General features: G+C 36.5%; 1 protein-coding gene across 1 annotated transcript in view; it reads left to right on the forward strand.

Moving 5' to 3' along the window:
- AP1G1 (adaptor related protein complex 1 subunit gamma 1) overlaps positions 1–14,045 on the forward strand; it is an 80,560-nt gene that overhangs the window by 16,781 nt on the left and 49,734 nt on the right. Inside the window, exon 2 of the mRNA XM_059383286.1 lies at positions 8,842–9,045. Coding sequence (XP_059239269.1) covers positions 8,845–9,045 — 201 coding nt within the window. The 5' untranslated portion in view covers positions 8,842–8,844. The remainder of the gene's footprint in view (positions 1–8,841; positions 9,046–14,045) is intronic.

Genomic DNA, 14,045 nt, shown 5'->3' on the forward strand with positions numbered 1-14,045 from the left:
AACAGCCTCTGTCTCCTGGTTCCCACTCTCCTCTGTTTCCTCTCTAGTTTTCTAATTTGTAAATTAGAGCCTGCAAATAGAATAAAGTAGATGTTCTACTATATTGATGTGATACTTTGTATTGCTCCATGAGATTATAAGATGTGTTTTGAGTTATGTCCTGTTTAGCTGAGTCATCACTATACACCATATTCATCCTTTATTTTTAAAAACAGGATAGTTCGTCGTTATTACTAGTAATAGATGTTTAAACTACTGTATTTTAAGGAATCTTGTGGTTTTGAGTATTTTGAAAGGCAAGTAAAAATTCTTAAAAAGTGGGGTGCCTGGGTGGCTCAGTGGGTTGAGCCGCTGCCTTCGGCTCAGGTCATGATCTCGGAGTCCTGGGATCGAGTCCCGCATCGGGCTCTCTGCTCAGCGGAGGGCCTGCTTCCCTCTCTCTCTCTCTGCCTGCCTCTCCATCTACTTGTGATTTCTCTCTGTCAAATAAATAAATAAAAATCTTTAAAAAAAAAAAATTCTTAAAAAGTAAGGAAATCTTCAACATTATATTAAGAGCCAGTAGGTTGTGTTTTCCAGTTTATGAGGTCTACAATAGTCACTACATAGATTAGATGTATTTGAATTTAACTTTTATTTATTTTATTTTTAAAAGATTTTTATTTAATTATTTGTTGGAGAGGGGGGAGCAAGTGAGCGTGCATGCACAAGCAGGGGGAGCATCAGGCAGAGGGAGAAGCAGGTTCTCTGCTGAGCAAGGAGCTGGATGTGGGACTGGATCCCAGGAACCTGGGTCTCAGGACCCAGGACTGGATCATGACCTGAGCTGAAGGCAGACACTTAACCGACTGAGCAACCCCAGGCGCCTCTGAATTTAATCTTCTAATACGAAACATTTCGGACATAAAATATTTGGAGGATAAGGATAAATATTCATTTACCACTACCTACTCTCAAATAAAACACCAGTATAATTGAAGCCTCCTGTGTGTTACTCTATTCCTCATCATATTCCCGTTTCCAGATGTGCCACTTTTTGGTCTATGTTTCATGTGCATGTTCTTATTCTTACTGCAGTTTTGTATCTCTAAAGAATAGGTTCTTTTATACATTTTAAATCTTTATAAAATACTAGCACTATATCTTTCTCTACCTTATTTTTGCTCAGAATTAATTTATTCAAGGATAGTGTATATAATCAGCCATTACATCCAGCATTTGTTTAGTGCATACTATGTGTCTGGCACTGTGCTAAGGATTTTAAATGTATTCTCATTTAATTCTTGTAACAGTCCTTTGAGGTGGGTACTCTCCCCATTTTACGGATGAGGAAATGAAAGCTCTGGGATGTTAAGTCATTTGCTCAGGACACACAGTTGGCAAGTGGTAGAACTGGGATTCAAACTCAGGTGACTGCACTCCACGGTCATCATTTTAAACAATGATTAGGGTCATTGGATTCTGAAATTAAACAAAAACAAAAACACAAGGGTTCTTCTTAATTCTTCTAGTGTTAAAATCTGATGTGACCAGACAGGAGGCTGTAGTATTTATTTTTTCTCATTTGGTGTGAATATTTATATATGTTGCTGCAGAAATATTGTTTGATAATGGAACTGCTGTCCCAGACGTACTGGGCGAGTAAGGACCTGTAATATATGCACTGCATTACCTTTCTAAAATTCAGAAAATTCTAAGCTTTGTTCTTAAAGATTTTGGATGAAAAATTGTGGACTGGTACTGTGCTGTAGATCCCTTTCTGCATGGAATTTTGGAGTTGTTGGTTTAATCAAGAGGGCACTTATTTTGCAAAAGAAAAATTTTCTAAATATATTGAATTAGTTTGGCCATGACACACTTTAGCTTACCATAATTATAATTTTCTATTCTGTCACTGGTCAGCCAAAAGAGATCTTGCTGATTTTTTATATTGCTGGAATTGTAAAAATCTGTTTTCCTCAGTAGACTTTTGAGTTCTTAAGGTTAGAGATCATGACCTTGGCTGTTGCCAGCATTTATCTCAATGCCTGACATAGAGAAGGCTCAGCAAATATTTGTTGAATGAGTGGTTGGCAACTATTTGGTATAACGTGTTTCCCTATTTCTTAGGTCATCTATGGGATAGTGTAACAAATTGAATAAGGAGGCAAAAAGAAGAGATGCATGAAGCTAACTTCTGATTCCGCATTTTTTTTTTTAAGATTTTGTTTATTTATTTGACAGACAGAGATCACAAGTAGGCAGAGAAGCAGGCAGAGAGAGAGAGAGGGAGGGAAGGAGGCTCTCTGCTGAGCAGAGAGGCTGATGGGGTGGTGGGGATGATTGATCCCAGGACCCTGGGATCATGACCTGAGCTGAAGGCAGAGGCTTTAACCCACTGAGCCACCCAGGCGCCCCATGATTCCATATTTTTTTACATTCTCCCTGCCTCCTTTGAAATGGATATAAATGATATCATTTATGATACTGTTTTCTCTGTCAACTGTAGTTAATGGGTCCTGAAGTGTTAAACTTTTTTTTATTTTCTTGATTAAAGACTTTGATCCTGTTGCTTTCTGAATTCAAGATTCTCAAAACTTAATGCCCATTTTTATTTTTTTAATTTTATTTTGTTTTAAAGATTTATTTGTTTATTTGACAAATCACAAGGAGGCAGAGAGGCAGGCAGAGAGAGAGGAGGAAGCAGGCTCCCTGCTGAGCAGAGCCGGATGCCGGGCTTGATCCCAGGACTCTGGGATCAGACCCGAGCTGAAGGCAGAGGCTTTAGCCCACTGAGCCACCCAGGCGCCCCCTAATGCCCATTTTTAAAAATTGGGTTTGGGAAAAAAAAATGGGTTTGACTGCGGTGTTTTGAGAGTTCCTTTTTATAGTCTGGTTACTTTTATAGTCTGGTTACAAGTCCTTTGTTGGATTTGCATATCCAGTCTGTAACTGGTCTTTTCATTTTCTTAACAATGTTTTTCATAGCACAAAAGTCTGTAATTTTTTATAAATCCAGTTTTTAATTTTTTTTCTTTTATGGGTTTGACTTTGGTATAATGTCTAACCCCAAGTCATAAAGATTTTCTCTGTCTTCTAACAGTTTTTTATAGTTGTATGTTTTGTTTTACATTTAGATCTGTGATCCATTTTGAGTTAATAGTTAATAGTGTAAGGTATGAGATTTAGGTTGAAGTTCAGTTTTTTTCCATATGAATGTCCAATTGTGTGTGTTTTGATACCATAGTATCACCTAATTATTCCTAATTATCTTTTTAATGGTTGTGGTGATATCCCCTTTCATTACTGACACTGATAATTTGTGTTACTTCTCTTTTATCTTCTAGCCCTAGGTTTATCAGGTTTTTTTTGTTTTTTGTTTTTTTAAGATTGTATTTATTTATTTGACAGTTCACAAGTAGGCAAGGTGGGGGTGGGGAAGCAGGCTCCCTGCTGAGCAGAAAGCCTGAGGCAGGGCTCTATCCCAGGACCCTGAGATCGTGACCTGAGGCGAAGGTAGGCCTAACCCACTGAGCCCCCCAGGCTCCCTGTATAGGTTTATCAGGTTTATTAGTCTTCTCAAAGAACTGGCTTTTTTGGTGCTGTTGACTTGACCTAATTTGTTTTTAATTTCATTGATTTCTATTTTTTATTATTTGATTTTTTCCTACTTCTCTTAGCTTTATTTTTCTTTTCCTAGTTTCTTAAGTAGACCGATTGCTTGAGATGTTTCTTCTGTTCTGACAGACGAATTTAATCCTGTTCATTTTCCATTAAGCACTATCTAGGTGTATACCACAGATTTTAACATGTGTTTATATTTTTGTTCAGTTCCATATATTTGCTAATGTCCCTTGCTATTTCCTCCTTCACCAACGGATTATTTGGGAATGTATTAGTTTCCAAGTCCATGGAGGATTTTCCAGTTAGCTTTCCGTTATTGATTTCTAGTTTAATTCTGTTAGTGGTCAGAGACTGTACTTTATTTTATATGATTCCCATTCATTTAATTTATTAACTTTTTTTTTTTTAATGACCCAGGACATGTTCTATTTTGGTGAGTGTTCTGTGTGCACTTGAGAAAAATGTATATTCTGCCATTGTTGGTTGAGGTGTTCCATTACTGTTGGCTAGAGCCAGTCAGTTGATGATGGCATTCAGGTCTTTCGTGTCTTTGCTGATACTCCGTAATTTTATCATTTACTTAGGGGCCATATTGAAGTCTCTGTAATTGGGGTATAAGCCAAAGTGAAATTTCTCCCATCCTTCTTTTCCTGCTTCCTGGACCAAAATGAGAGGGTTTTTCTTAGAGCTCCTTCTCTGTACTTAGTGAACACTTCTGGGTTTTGGGTTGCCATTGGATCTAGGCTGGGCAGTACTGGAGGAAAAATGACAACTTCTTGGCATTTTGAAAGAACTTCAGATTCTGCTCTCTTTCTCAAATCTGCTGTCATTTACTTTTCAGAGTCCTTGGGTATGGTATGCGTATTTATCCAGGATTTATAGTTATGGTCAGAGGGAGAGACAGAGGTCTCCATGAAGCGTGTTTACTTCATCTTCCCTGGAACTAGAACTTTTTGTTTAGTTTTGAACTTAGACTGTATTTTGAAATACACTAAATTCTTTATTCTGTAAATTAACTTTTTCATTCATGCCTAAGAGAATTTCTTGTGATTAAAAATAAAGAAATAAGGTGGGGCGCCTGGGTGGCTCAGTGGGTTAAGCCGCTGCCTTCGGCTCAGGTCATGATCTCAGAGTGCTGGGATCGAGTCCCGCATCGGGCTCTCTGCTCAGCAGGGAGCCTGCTTCCCTCTCTCTCTCTCCGCCTGCCTCTCTGTCTACTTGTGATTTCTCTCTGTCAAATAAATAAATAAAATCTTTAAAAAAAAAAAATAAAGAAATAAGGAGAAGTAAGTTGTCACAGCCAAGGGAAAAAAAAATACTGCTTTTCTCTAGAGATAGCCTGGTGCTAGAGAAAGAGTGCTGATTGGGGGAATCACAAGATGTGAGTCAGGCTAGTAATTAATTCTTTGACCTTGTGCAAGGTAGTTAACAGCCTGGAACCTCAATTTCCTCCATAAAAAGCTAGTGGCATAAACTGTCTGTCTGTGATCCTCTGGCTGAGCTGAGAAATTGCTCCAGGTAACTTTTTTCTCTCAGCAGGCTTAAACTCATGATTTTTTTTACCCTGCTGTTGGCCTAAGTGTTTTGGAAATAGATTTGGGCTTTCTCTAATAGTCTTGTTTGCTTTATAGAATCATTCAGGCCTTCATAGAGAAAAGTTATTTTTCAGTTAATTGTTAATTAACAGTTAATTGACCTTGATTTTCTTTTTTTTTTTTAAGTTCCATAATCTTGTTTTGTTCTTCACACACCAAATTTGGGCTAATAATAAATAAGATTCTTTTTTTTTTTTTTTTAATCTTTTTTTAGGTAATCTTACACCCATTGTGGGGCTCAGACTCACAACCCTGAGATCTCCAGTTGCATGATCCTCCCACCAAGCCAGCCAGGCTCCCCAAATAAGATTTTTTTTTTCCCAAAGATGTATTTATTTATGAGAGAGAGAGAGAGAGAGAGAGAGCGAGCATGCCCGTGCATGAGCAGGGTAAGGGGCAGAGGGAGAAGAATACCCAAGCAGACTCATGCTAAGCACAGAGTCTTGACCCAGGGCTGGATCGTGATCAGGAGCCATGAGGTCAGGACCTGAGCCAAAACCAAGTTGGATGTTTAACCGAATGAGCTATTTATGAAATATTTTAGGACTTAAATGTTTTGTTTATTGAACCTTTTTGACTTTTAAATAGCTTTTGATTGTGAAAATTTTGAATATACATAAAAATAGAGAATAACAGAATGTAATTTCATGTAGTCATCATATGTCCTCAGAAGTAATCAGTGTTTTGCCCAATTTGTTTCATTTTTTCCCTCCTCAGTACTTTTTCCCCTGGAGTATTTTGAAACAAATCATAGCAGTCACATAATTTTATCTCTAAAGATAATTTTTGAAGTACATTTTTGAAGTACTGAAAACTCGAGCCTTGGAGTTCTATTTCTTGGAGTTCATGTGCTAGCTCTGTCCCTTACCACTTGGTAATCTGAAGTTGCGTAATTGCTCTGAGGTGAAGTTTCTTCATGGGCAAAGCAGGGATAATGATCTCTGCCCTTCAAATGGATTAGAACAAATGAAATAATGAAGATAGTGAATGTACGAACCTTGAAACACTAGGTCCACGGTATTTCTATTAAGAAGTAACAAAATATTGTACAGGTAGCGTTATACAATTTAGTATGTGTGATTTTAAGAGGGCCATAGGGAGGAACATACCAGTACCTAGAGAACTTTTCAAAAAAATTGCCAATATACTATCCCTGCCTTGAGGAGTGATGCTGTAGTGAACTAATGGGACTGGGATATCTTCCTGGTTTGTGTGATTAGAACAATTTTGAGACTTACTGGCTTAATGATCCCACAGTATTGTATGTACTGAAGATGATAGTAATGATATTTTAATCTAATTTTTTAAATCATTTTTCTTAACACTGTTGAGGTATAAATACATACAACAAAAATGCATTTGTTTTAGGTGTTCAGTGAATTTTGAGATGTATATAGACCCATCATAAACATTTCTGTCTCTTTCATGTTGTGTTGGTTCTGTTTTATTCTGAAAAGTATTCATTTATGTGGGTATACCCTTATTATTCACCAGTTTATGGACGTTTGAGTTGTTTCTAGTTTTTAGTAATTACAAATGAAGCTTCTGTGAACATTTGTGTACAAGTCTTGGTGAGAACATATATTTTCATTGCTTTTTGGTAAATACTGAGTGGATTTGCTGAATCCTATACTAAATATATATTTAATTTTACAAAAAATTGACAAACTGTTTTCCAGAGTAGTTGAACCATTCCATTTTGCATTCCATATGAAATTTGAGCACTGGTGTTATATGTAAATAATGAATTGCTGAACGCTACATCAAAACCTATATATATATGCTGGCTAACTGAACATAATTAAAACAAATGAGGAAAAAAGTTTTACATCACTGTCAACACATGGTATGGCTAGTCTTTTAAATTTTAGCCATTCTGATGGTGTAGGGTGATATCTTCTAGTTTAATTTGCATTTCCCTGCTGACTAATGATGTTAAGCATGCTTTTCATGTGTTTATGTCCATTTATATATCTTCTTTGAGAAGTGTCTATTCAAATCTTTTACTCATTTTTAAATAAGATGTCTTATTGAGTTGTAAAATTATGTATTTTGAATACATGTCCTTTGTAAGATCGGAATTTTATTTTTTTCTTTGTGGCTTGCCTTATTTGCATCTTTTGAAAAGCAAAAGTTCTAACTTTTTATCAAGTCAGATTTATTATTTCTTTCGTATTTTGTGCTTGTTATATATAACATCGGTGCTTAACCTAAGTTCCCAAAGATTTCCTCCTATGTTTTCTTTTTTTTTTTAAAGATTTTAATTATTTGACAGAGATCTCAAGTAGGCAGAGAGGCAGGCAGAGAGAGAGAGCGGGGGTAGGGGAAGCAGATTTCCCCGCTGAGCAGAGAGCCAGATGTAGGGCTGGATCCCAGGATACTGGGATCATGACCTGAGTGGAAGGCAGAGGCTTAACCTACTGAGCCATCCAGGCGCCCCCCCCTCCTATGTTTTCTAATGGAAGATTTTTAGTTTTGGCTTTATTATTAGGGCTGTGATCTGTTTTGAATTAATTTTTTGTATATTATGTGAGGTTAGGATCCAAGGTTAATTCTTTTCTCTGTACAGATATCTAATTGTGCCAGCACTATTTGTTGAAGGAATACCCTTTTTCCTCTTGACTAACCTTGGTCTCTGTTGAAAATCAGTTGAACTTTTATGTAGTCTATTCCCAAACTTTTTCTTTTGCTCCATTATTCTCTTGAGTCTGCACTTAAATTCATCTCCTCATTGTCCTAATTATTGTAGCTTTATAATATTTCTCGAAATTAGGTAGTACAATTTCTCCAACTTTGTCTTTTAAAAATATTTTTTTAAAAAAATATTTTATTTATTTAGCGGGAAGAGACACAGAGAGGGAACACAAGCAGGGGAGCAGCAAAGGGAGAGGGAGGGAGAAGCAGGGAGCCCAATGTGGGGGTCGATCCTAGGACCCTGGGACCATGAACCAAGCTGAAGGCAGATGCTTAACAACTGAGTCACCCAGGTGCTCCCCCCCCTTTTTTCTCTTTTTCCTTGTTTTGGCTATTACAGGTTTTATTACCGTTACTATTACAATTTTAAAAATACGAGGATATGACTCTAGTAGTCTTCTCCTCTGAGATTGGTTTATTATTTTTTCCTCATCACAATTTCCAGAGAGTACCCAGTGTACTGAGATGATTGTTGTTTCTTGGAAAAAGTGTTTAAATCTAATAATTGGTCTTGTAATCTCTATTTTGTTGAGTTGAACTTTGTGATCATATTCAGTATTCATCTGATAATTTATTGTGTTATACTGAGTTAACAGTTGAGCAGAAAATATTTGTCTTTAAGGTTGGGCATATAGACCTTTTCTTAATTACTTTAAGGATGGAGTAAAGATTTGGATTTCCTAAGATACTTTGATAATAATGATGGATTTTTAGATATTGGTAGATTCTGTGTCTTATCTTGCTTAACTTAATACTTAACACTTTTGTTTGTATTCTTTCCAGATATTTACTGAGTTGAGTTTGTATGTAATAGCTTTGCTGAAGCTTTGTATCCTTGGACTTAGAAAATCTTGAATTCTTAAAAATAAGAAATTTTTGTGGGAAGTTGTGTGAATGGTTTTGATAGTAAAAAAGTGAACATTTTTATTTAATGTCTTTTCATATCCAGAGGATGCCAGCCCCCATCAGATTGCGGGAGCTGATCCGGACCATCCGGACAGCCCGAACCCAAGCCGAAGAACGAGAAATGATCCAGAAAGAATGTGCTGCAATCCGATCATCTTTTAGAGAAGAAGACAATACATACCGGTGTCGGAATGTGGCAAAATTACTATATATGCACATGCTGGGCTACCCTGCTCACTTTGGACAGGTAGGCTGGGCTGAGACCACATCTAGCAAGGGTATCTTATTTGAATGACAGTAGCTCAGGGAGGGTCGGTCAGTATTTTCCTGTCAGGAAAGACAGGATACTTTTCATAGTCACGTAGTCTGATCATTGTGGAACTGAAAGGTAGAATTGAGAAAGTTGTAGACTGGAAAGGCATGATATGATATTGCTGTCAGTTGTGCTTTCCATTGGGAATCTCTCATTATGTGGATTAGAGTATGTTTTGATGGTGGCAACTAGCTTGCTTTAAGGATTAACCAGTAGGTTGTGATTGGTCAGTCAGAGGGGCTGGACTGTAATGAATATTTAAGAAATATTTGCTAAATGTTTCCTTACCTTTATTCTGTATGCACAATGATATAAGGAGGACCACTTAGAACAGATGTTTTTAAGTAAAAGAGATTAATTAAGTGGTTGCCACATAATGGCATTTGTGGATTTTGTTGTAATTAGCTCATTACTTGATTGCTATTGCCACTGTGCACGTCTGCCTCCTGATTTTCTCCTACACACAAATGCATATTACTAGATACAGCCAGTTTAAGCTCTGAGAAGGGTATTCTTGGTGATAATTGCTTTCTTCTTTCCATGTTTATACATGTTAAGGGGGATTGAGTCATAGAGAAGGGTATAGCAGGTTGTTTTTTAATTCTTATTAATGCTATTAAATTTTATCTCACTGAATTTAGGAATTGTATTACATGCTAAATAGTCTTTTTAAGGAAAAGACTACAAAATTGAAAGAATGTGCAACATTAGGAGAAATATACCACCCATGTTTCCATTATTCAAAGATAACCATTGTTAATGTTTTGATATATTTAATTTACCTGGAAAGGTGGACATGTTTATCTTTTGTTCAGCCTAGTAAGTCCAGTGAAAAGAGATTCCCCACCTCTGAATTAAAACAAAACAGTAATGGGATTGAATCCTATCAGACTGACTTGGGGTTAGTTTTATGCTTATCTTAGGGCTGGGAATGAGGTCACTTTCTCTAGAAATGCGTGATTGAAAGTGGGAGAGCATTAATTTCCCAAAGGAAAATTGAGGTGTTACTATCAGAGGAAAGGAGGACCAGGTACTAGGCAAACTCTCCTCTGAGTAAAACACGTTATATGCTTTTACCACATCAAAAAGCGATCCATGTGGTTATACATTTAGTGAATGTCATAGTATAAAGCAAATAGATTGTATATTTTTGTTGGTTGATTCTAAGTAGACACATTTAGGTTAGATTTACGGAAATCTATTATGTTGCGCTTTAAAAGATAGTTAGGGGTGGAGGTGGGGAGACTTTTTAATCTCTACACTCAGAAATAACCATTGTTATCATCACAGAATTAAAGGAGTTTTTTAAAGACCAACTGTTGAATTTAAAATCATATGTTAGATTTAACACTATGATATTTCATTTTGTGAAAGAGTACTCTCTATTTCTAAGAGTCATTACTATGTGAATAAAATACACTTTCCAACTTTACTAGATGGCATTTTTTTGGGTGTTCTGGAATTTAATTATTTAATAAAACATTTAATTCTTAGGTGGAAAGTGTTAGTATTTAAGGAAACTGTACTAAAATTTTGGTACCAAAGAAAAGATTTTTCTGAATAGGGATAGGAAATCATAACTTTAAGTCCCTTACTCTATTTCCTCTACTTGAATAAGTCAGGGCCCTATCCAAGCAGTAATTTGGTATCCTGCCCATCAGAATTTCCTTTATAATGTACCCATAAAAAGATTCTTATCTAGGTTCTCTCACTTGCATGTATGAATCACAGTATCATTTTCATTTAATTATGTGTAAAACAGCTACCGTTTATTGCATTTTATTAGACTTGTTAGACTTGTGCTGTTCATTATGATAGCCAGTACACGTGTAGCCACCGTTCTCTTGAAATGTGGCTAGTTCAACTGAGGCGAATATTCAAGGAAAGTAAATTTTTGATGGGTATTTGATGCAGTTACTGGAAAACTTTTCAATGTTTTCGACAACTTGGGTATGTGAATCTACTTTATCAATTGTAAATTTTATGAAATCTAAATATAGTTAAAATATTTCTGATGGATATGTAGTATACAAATTGAGATGTGCTGTTAAGTGTAAATTACATACTGTATTTAGAAGCTTTAGTACAAAAGAAAGTTGTATAATATCTAATAATTTTGTGTTGATTATATGTTGAAATGATATTTTAGATATATTGGGTTAAATAAAATCTATTATTCAAACTAATTTCACCTGTTTCTTTTTACTTTTTACTGCAGTATCTAGCATGATGCTGTTCAATAGAAATAAAAATATGAGCCAGATGTATAATTTAAAAATTTCTAGGAGCCACATTTGAAAGTCTTTCAAATTTTACAGTAATACCCACAAGATAGGTAATATCCTCATATTGCTGATAAGGAAACTGAGATTCAGAGATTAAGGGACTTGTTTAAATTCACACGGCTAGCAAATATTAGGGAGAGGATTAGAACTCAACTTTGTATAACTCTAAAACTGATTCATTCTTTGGATATGTTTAAATCTATAAATAAGTGTATTAACTAAGGACTTTAGCCCTGACTTACTGTACAGAGGATTTGGGGTGACATTCATTACCAGCATCTGTTTAAAAAAAAAAAAGATAGAAAATAAGAGTTGAGAGAAGGAAGAATTCAGAACCCAAAGTCACTGTACTACTTGCTGTTGGTGAGGCAGGTAAGCTAAGAAAAATAATTCAGTTATGTGGTCGTTATAACCAGAGTTTAAGAGGATGACTACCAGAACCAGGATTCCTGGATGTATATTCTGGCTTTCTTACTTTACTATCTGTGATTTTGAGCAAGATCCTTAACCCCCCCCCCCTTTTTTTAAGATTTTATTTATTTATTTGTCAGAGAGAGAGGAGGGAGGGAGTGCACAAGCAGGGGGAGCTGTAGGAAGAGGGAGAAGCAGGCTCCCACTCTCAGCTGAGCAAGGAGCCCCCTGTAGGACTTGGTCCTAGGCGGCTAGGATTGTGACCTAAGCCAAAGGTAGACACTTAACCGACCAAGCAACCCAGGTGTGTCTGGATCCTTAACCTTTCTTTTCTCAGTTTTCTCATCTCTAAAATGGGAACAATCTTCATACTTCTCTATGGGGTTATAATGAAGATTAGTAAATTAAATGAGGAAATGTTAAATGTTTATGTTTTGTGTGTAAAAAACTCAAATATTACTGACTTTACCATTTCCTCAAGGACGGCAAACTTTTTTTTTTTTTTTTCAAGAAAATCACTGAATTCTAAAATAGGTTTTCATTTATTTATGTATTATGTAATCTCTACACCCAGTGTGGGGCTCAAATTCACAACCCCAGGATCAGGATTTTCATGCTTTTCCAACTGAACCAGCCAGGCACCCTTAAAATAAATTTTCTTATGTGGGTTTTTTATCTAGGAGTCTCTTAGTAATGTAAAGCACTGTAACTCAGTATTTTTACAACAAAAGCCGTGATAAAATTTCCTGTAGGGTTTGTAACCTTTCATGTGTCTGGCTTAAACACGACCCAGAAATAAAGTTGAGTATCTAAAAAAGTGGGTAGATTGCAGGGGTAAAATATAGTGGCTTGGGGGGCCAGATTCTTCCACAGATGGGTTTTGTTTTGCACAGAATGTTAAATTTTTTGAATTTGCTGCTGACATAAAAATCAAGGAGCTTCTCATGGAAATCTGGATTTTTAGTTTCTCTTAGAAAATCAGTAGGATTTGACATCACTGGATCCACATTTTGCCATGGCACTTGTAGGCTGGTGACCTTTTCCAGGCTGGGCTTGCATTGTCTATTTCTTTCCCGTCCCAGCCTGGCCTGCTGAACTCAGTTACCGGTCCATAGTAGTCTTCCCTTCATCAGTACAGTGTAGCACTTCACTTCCTTATGTTCTTTAAAGTTTTTCCAGTGTTCTCTATAAAGTCTTACAAACCTTTGGTGAAATTTGTAGGTTCCTTGGAGCTCTTCTTCCTATTGCAAATAACACTCTTAAAACTTGAATAATTAGGATTTAGATATACAGAAATATAGTTCATTTTTGCATATTGATCTCCTTAGCAACATTATTGCCTTTGGTTCTGAGAGTCCCTGTAGACTCCACTGCTTCCGTATAAGCAGTACTGTTGTCTGTAAGCATTGGCAATGCTCTGACTTTTCATCCTTAGTCATTTTTTTTCTTTTTCTTTACTACACTGTACCTTTAATTGGATGGTGATAGTAGGTGTCTTTGTCTTGAGCACCGTTAAGCCCAGATTGTGCCCAAAATAAGCCTGAACTCTTACTGTGCCAGAAAACAAAAACTACAGAGGTCATGGTAAAAGGTTTATTAGCCACCAGAAGTAGCTTTTTGTTGTGCCCCCAAATAAGAAAATTCAAGCAATAATATGAGTAATTATAATTGAGTATATCAAGTAAGTTTATATCAGTGAGTTCATAATTTTTTTTTATCCTAAGTGTTTATTTGAGAGAGAGAGATAGAGTGAGCGCTCACAAGTGAGCAGGGAGGGGGCAGAAGAAGAGGGAAAGAGAGAATCTCAAGTAGACTCTGTCCTGAGCCAGGAGCCTGACATGGGGCTCAATCTCACGATGCTGAGATCATGACCTGAGCCAAAATCAAGAGTTGGATGCCTCACCTATTGTGCCACCCAGGGGCCCCAGTGAGTTTATAAGTATTAAACAAATTTTTAAAAACTTCATTGGTCATCTTTGGAGCATACTAGGGTCTCATTTTGAAAATTGGTAAATAAAAGGAAAGAAACATTTATCCTACCTTTATTCGTTTTAAGATTTTATTTACTTATTTTATAAACTTACTTTACAGACAGTTCACAAGCAGGCAGAGAGGCAGGCAGAGAGAGAAGGGGAAGCAGGCTCCCCGCTGAGCAGAGAACTGTTATGCGGGGCTTGATCCCAGGACCCTGAGATCATTACCTGAGCTGAAGGCAGAAGCTTAACCCACTGAGCCATC

The sequence above is a fragment of the Mustela nigripes genome, chromosome 17 (assembly GCF_022355385.1).
Source record: "Mustela nigripes isolate SB6536 chromosome 17, MUSNIG.SB6536, whole genome shotgun sequence".
Taxonomy (NCBI): Eukaryota; Metazoa; Chordata; class Mammalia; order Carnivora; family Mustelidae; genus Mustela; species Mustela nigripes.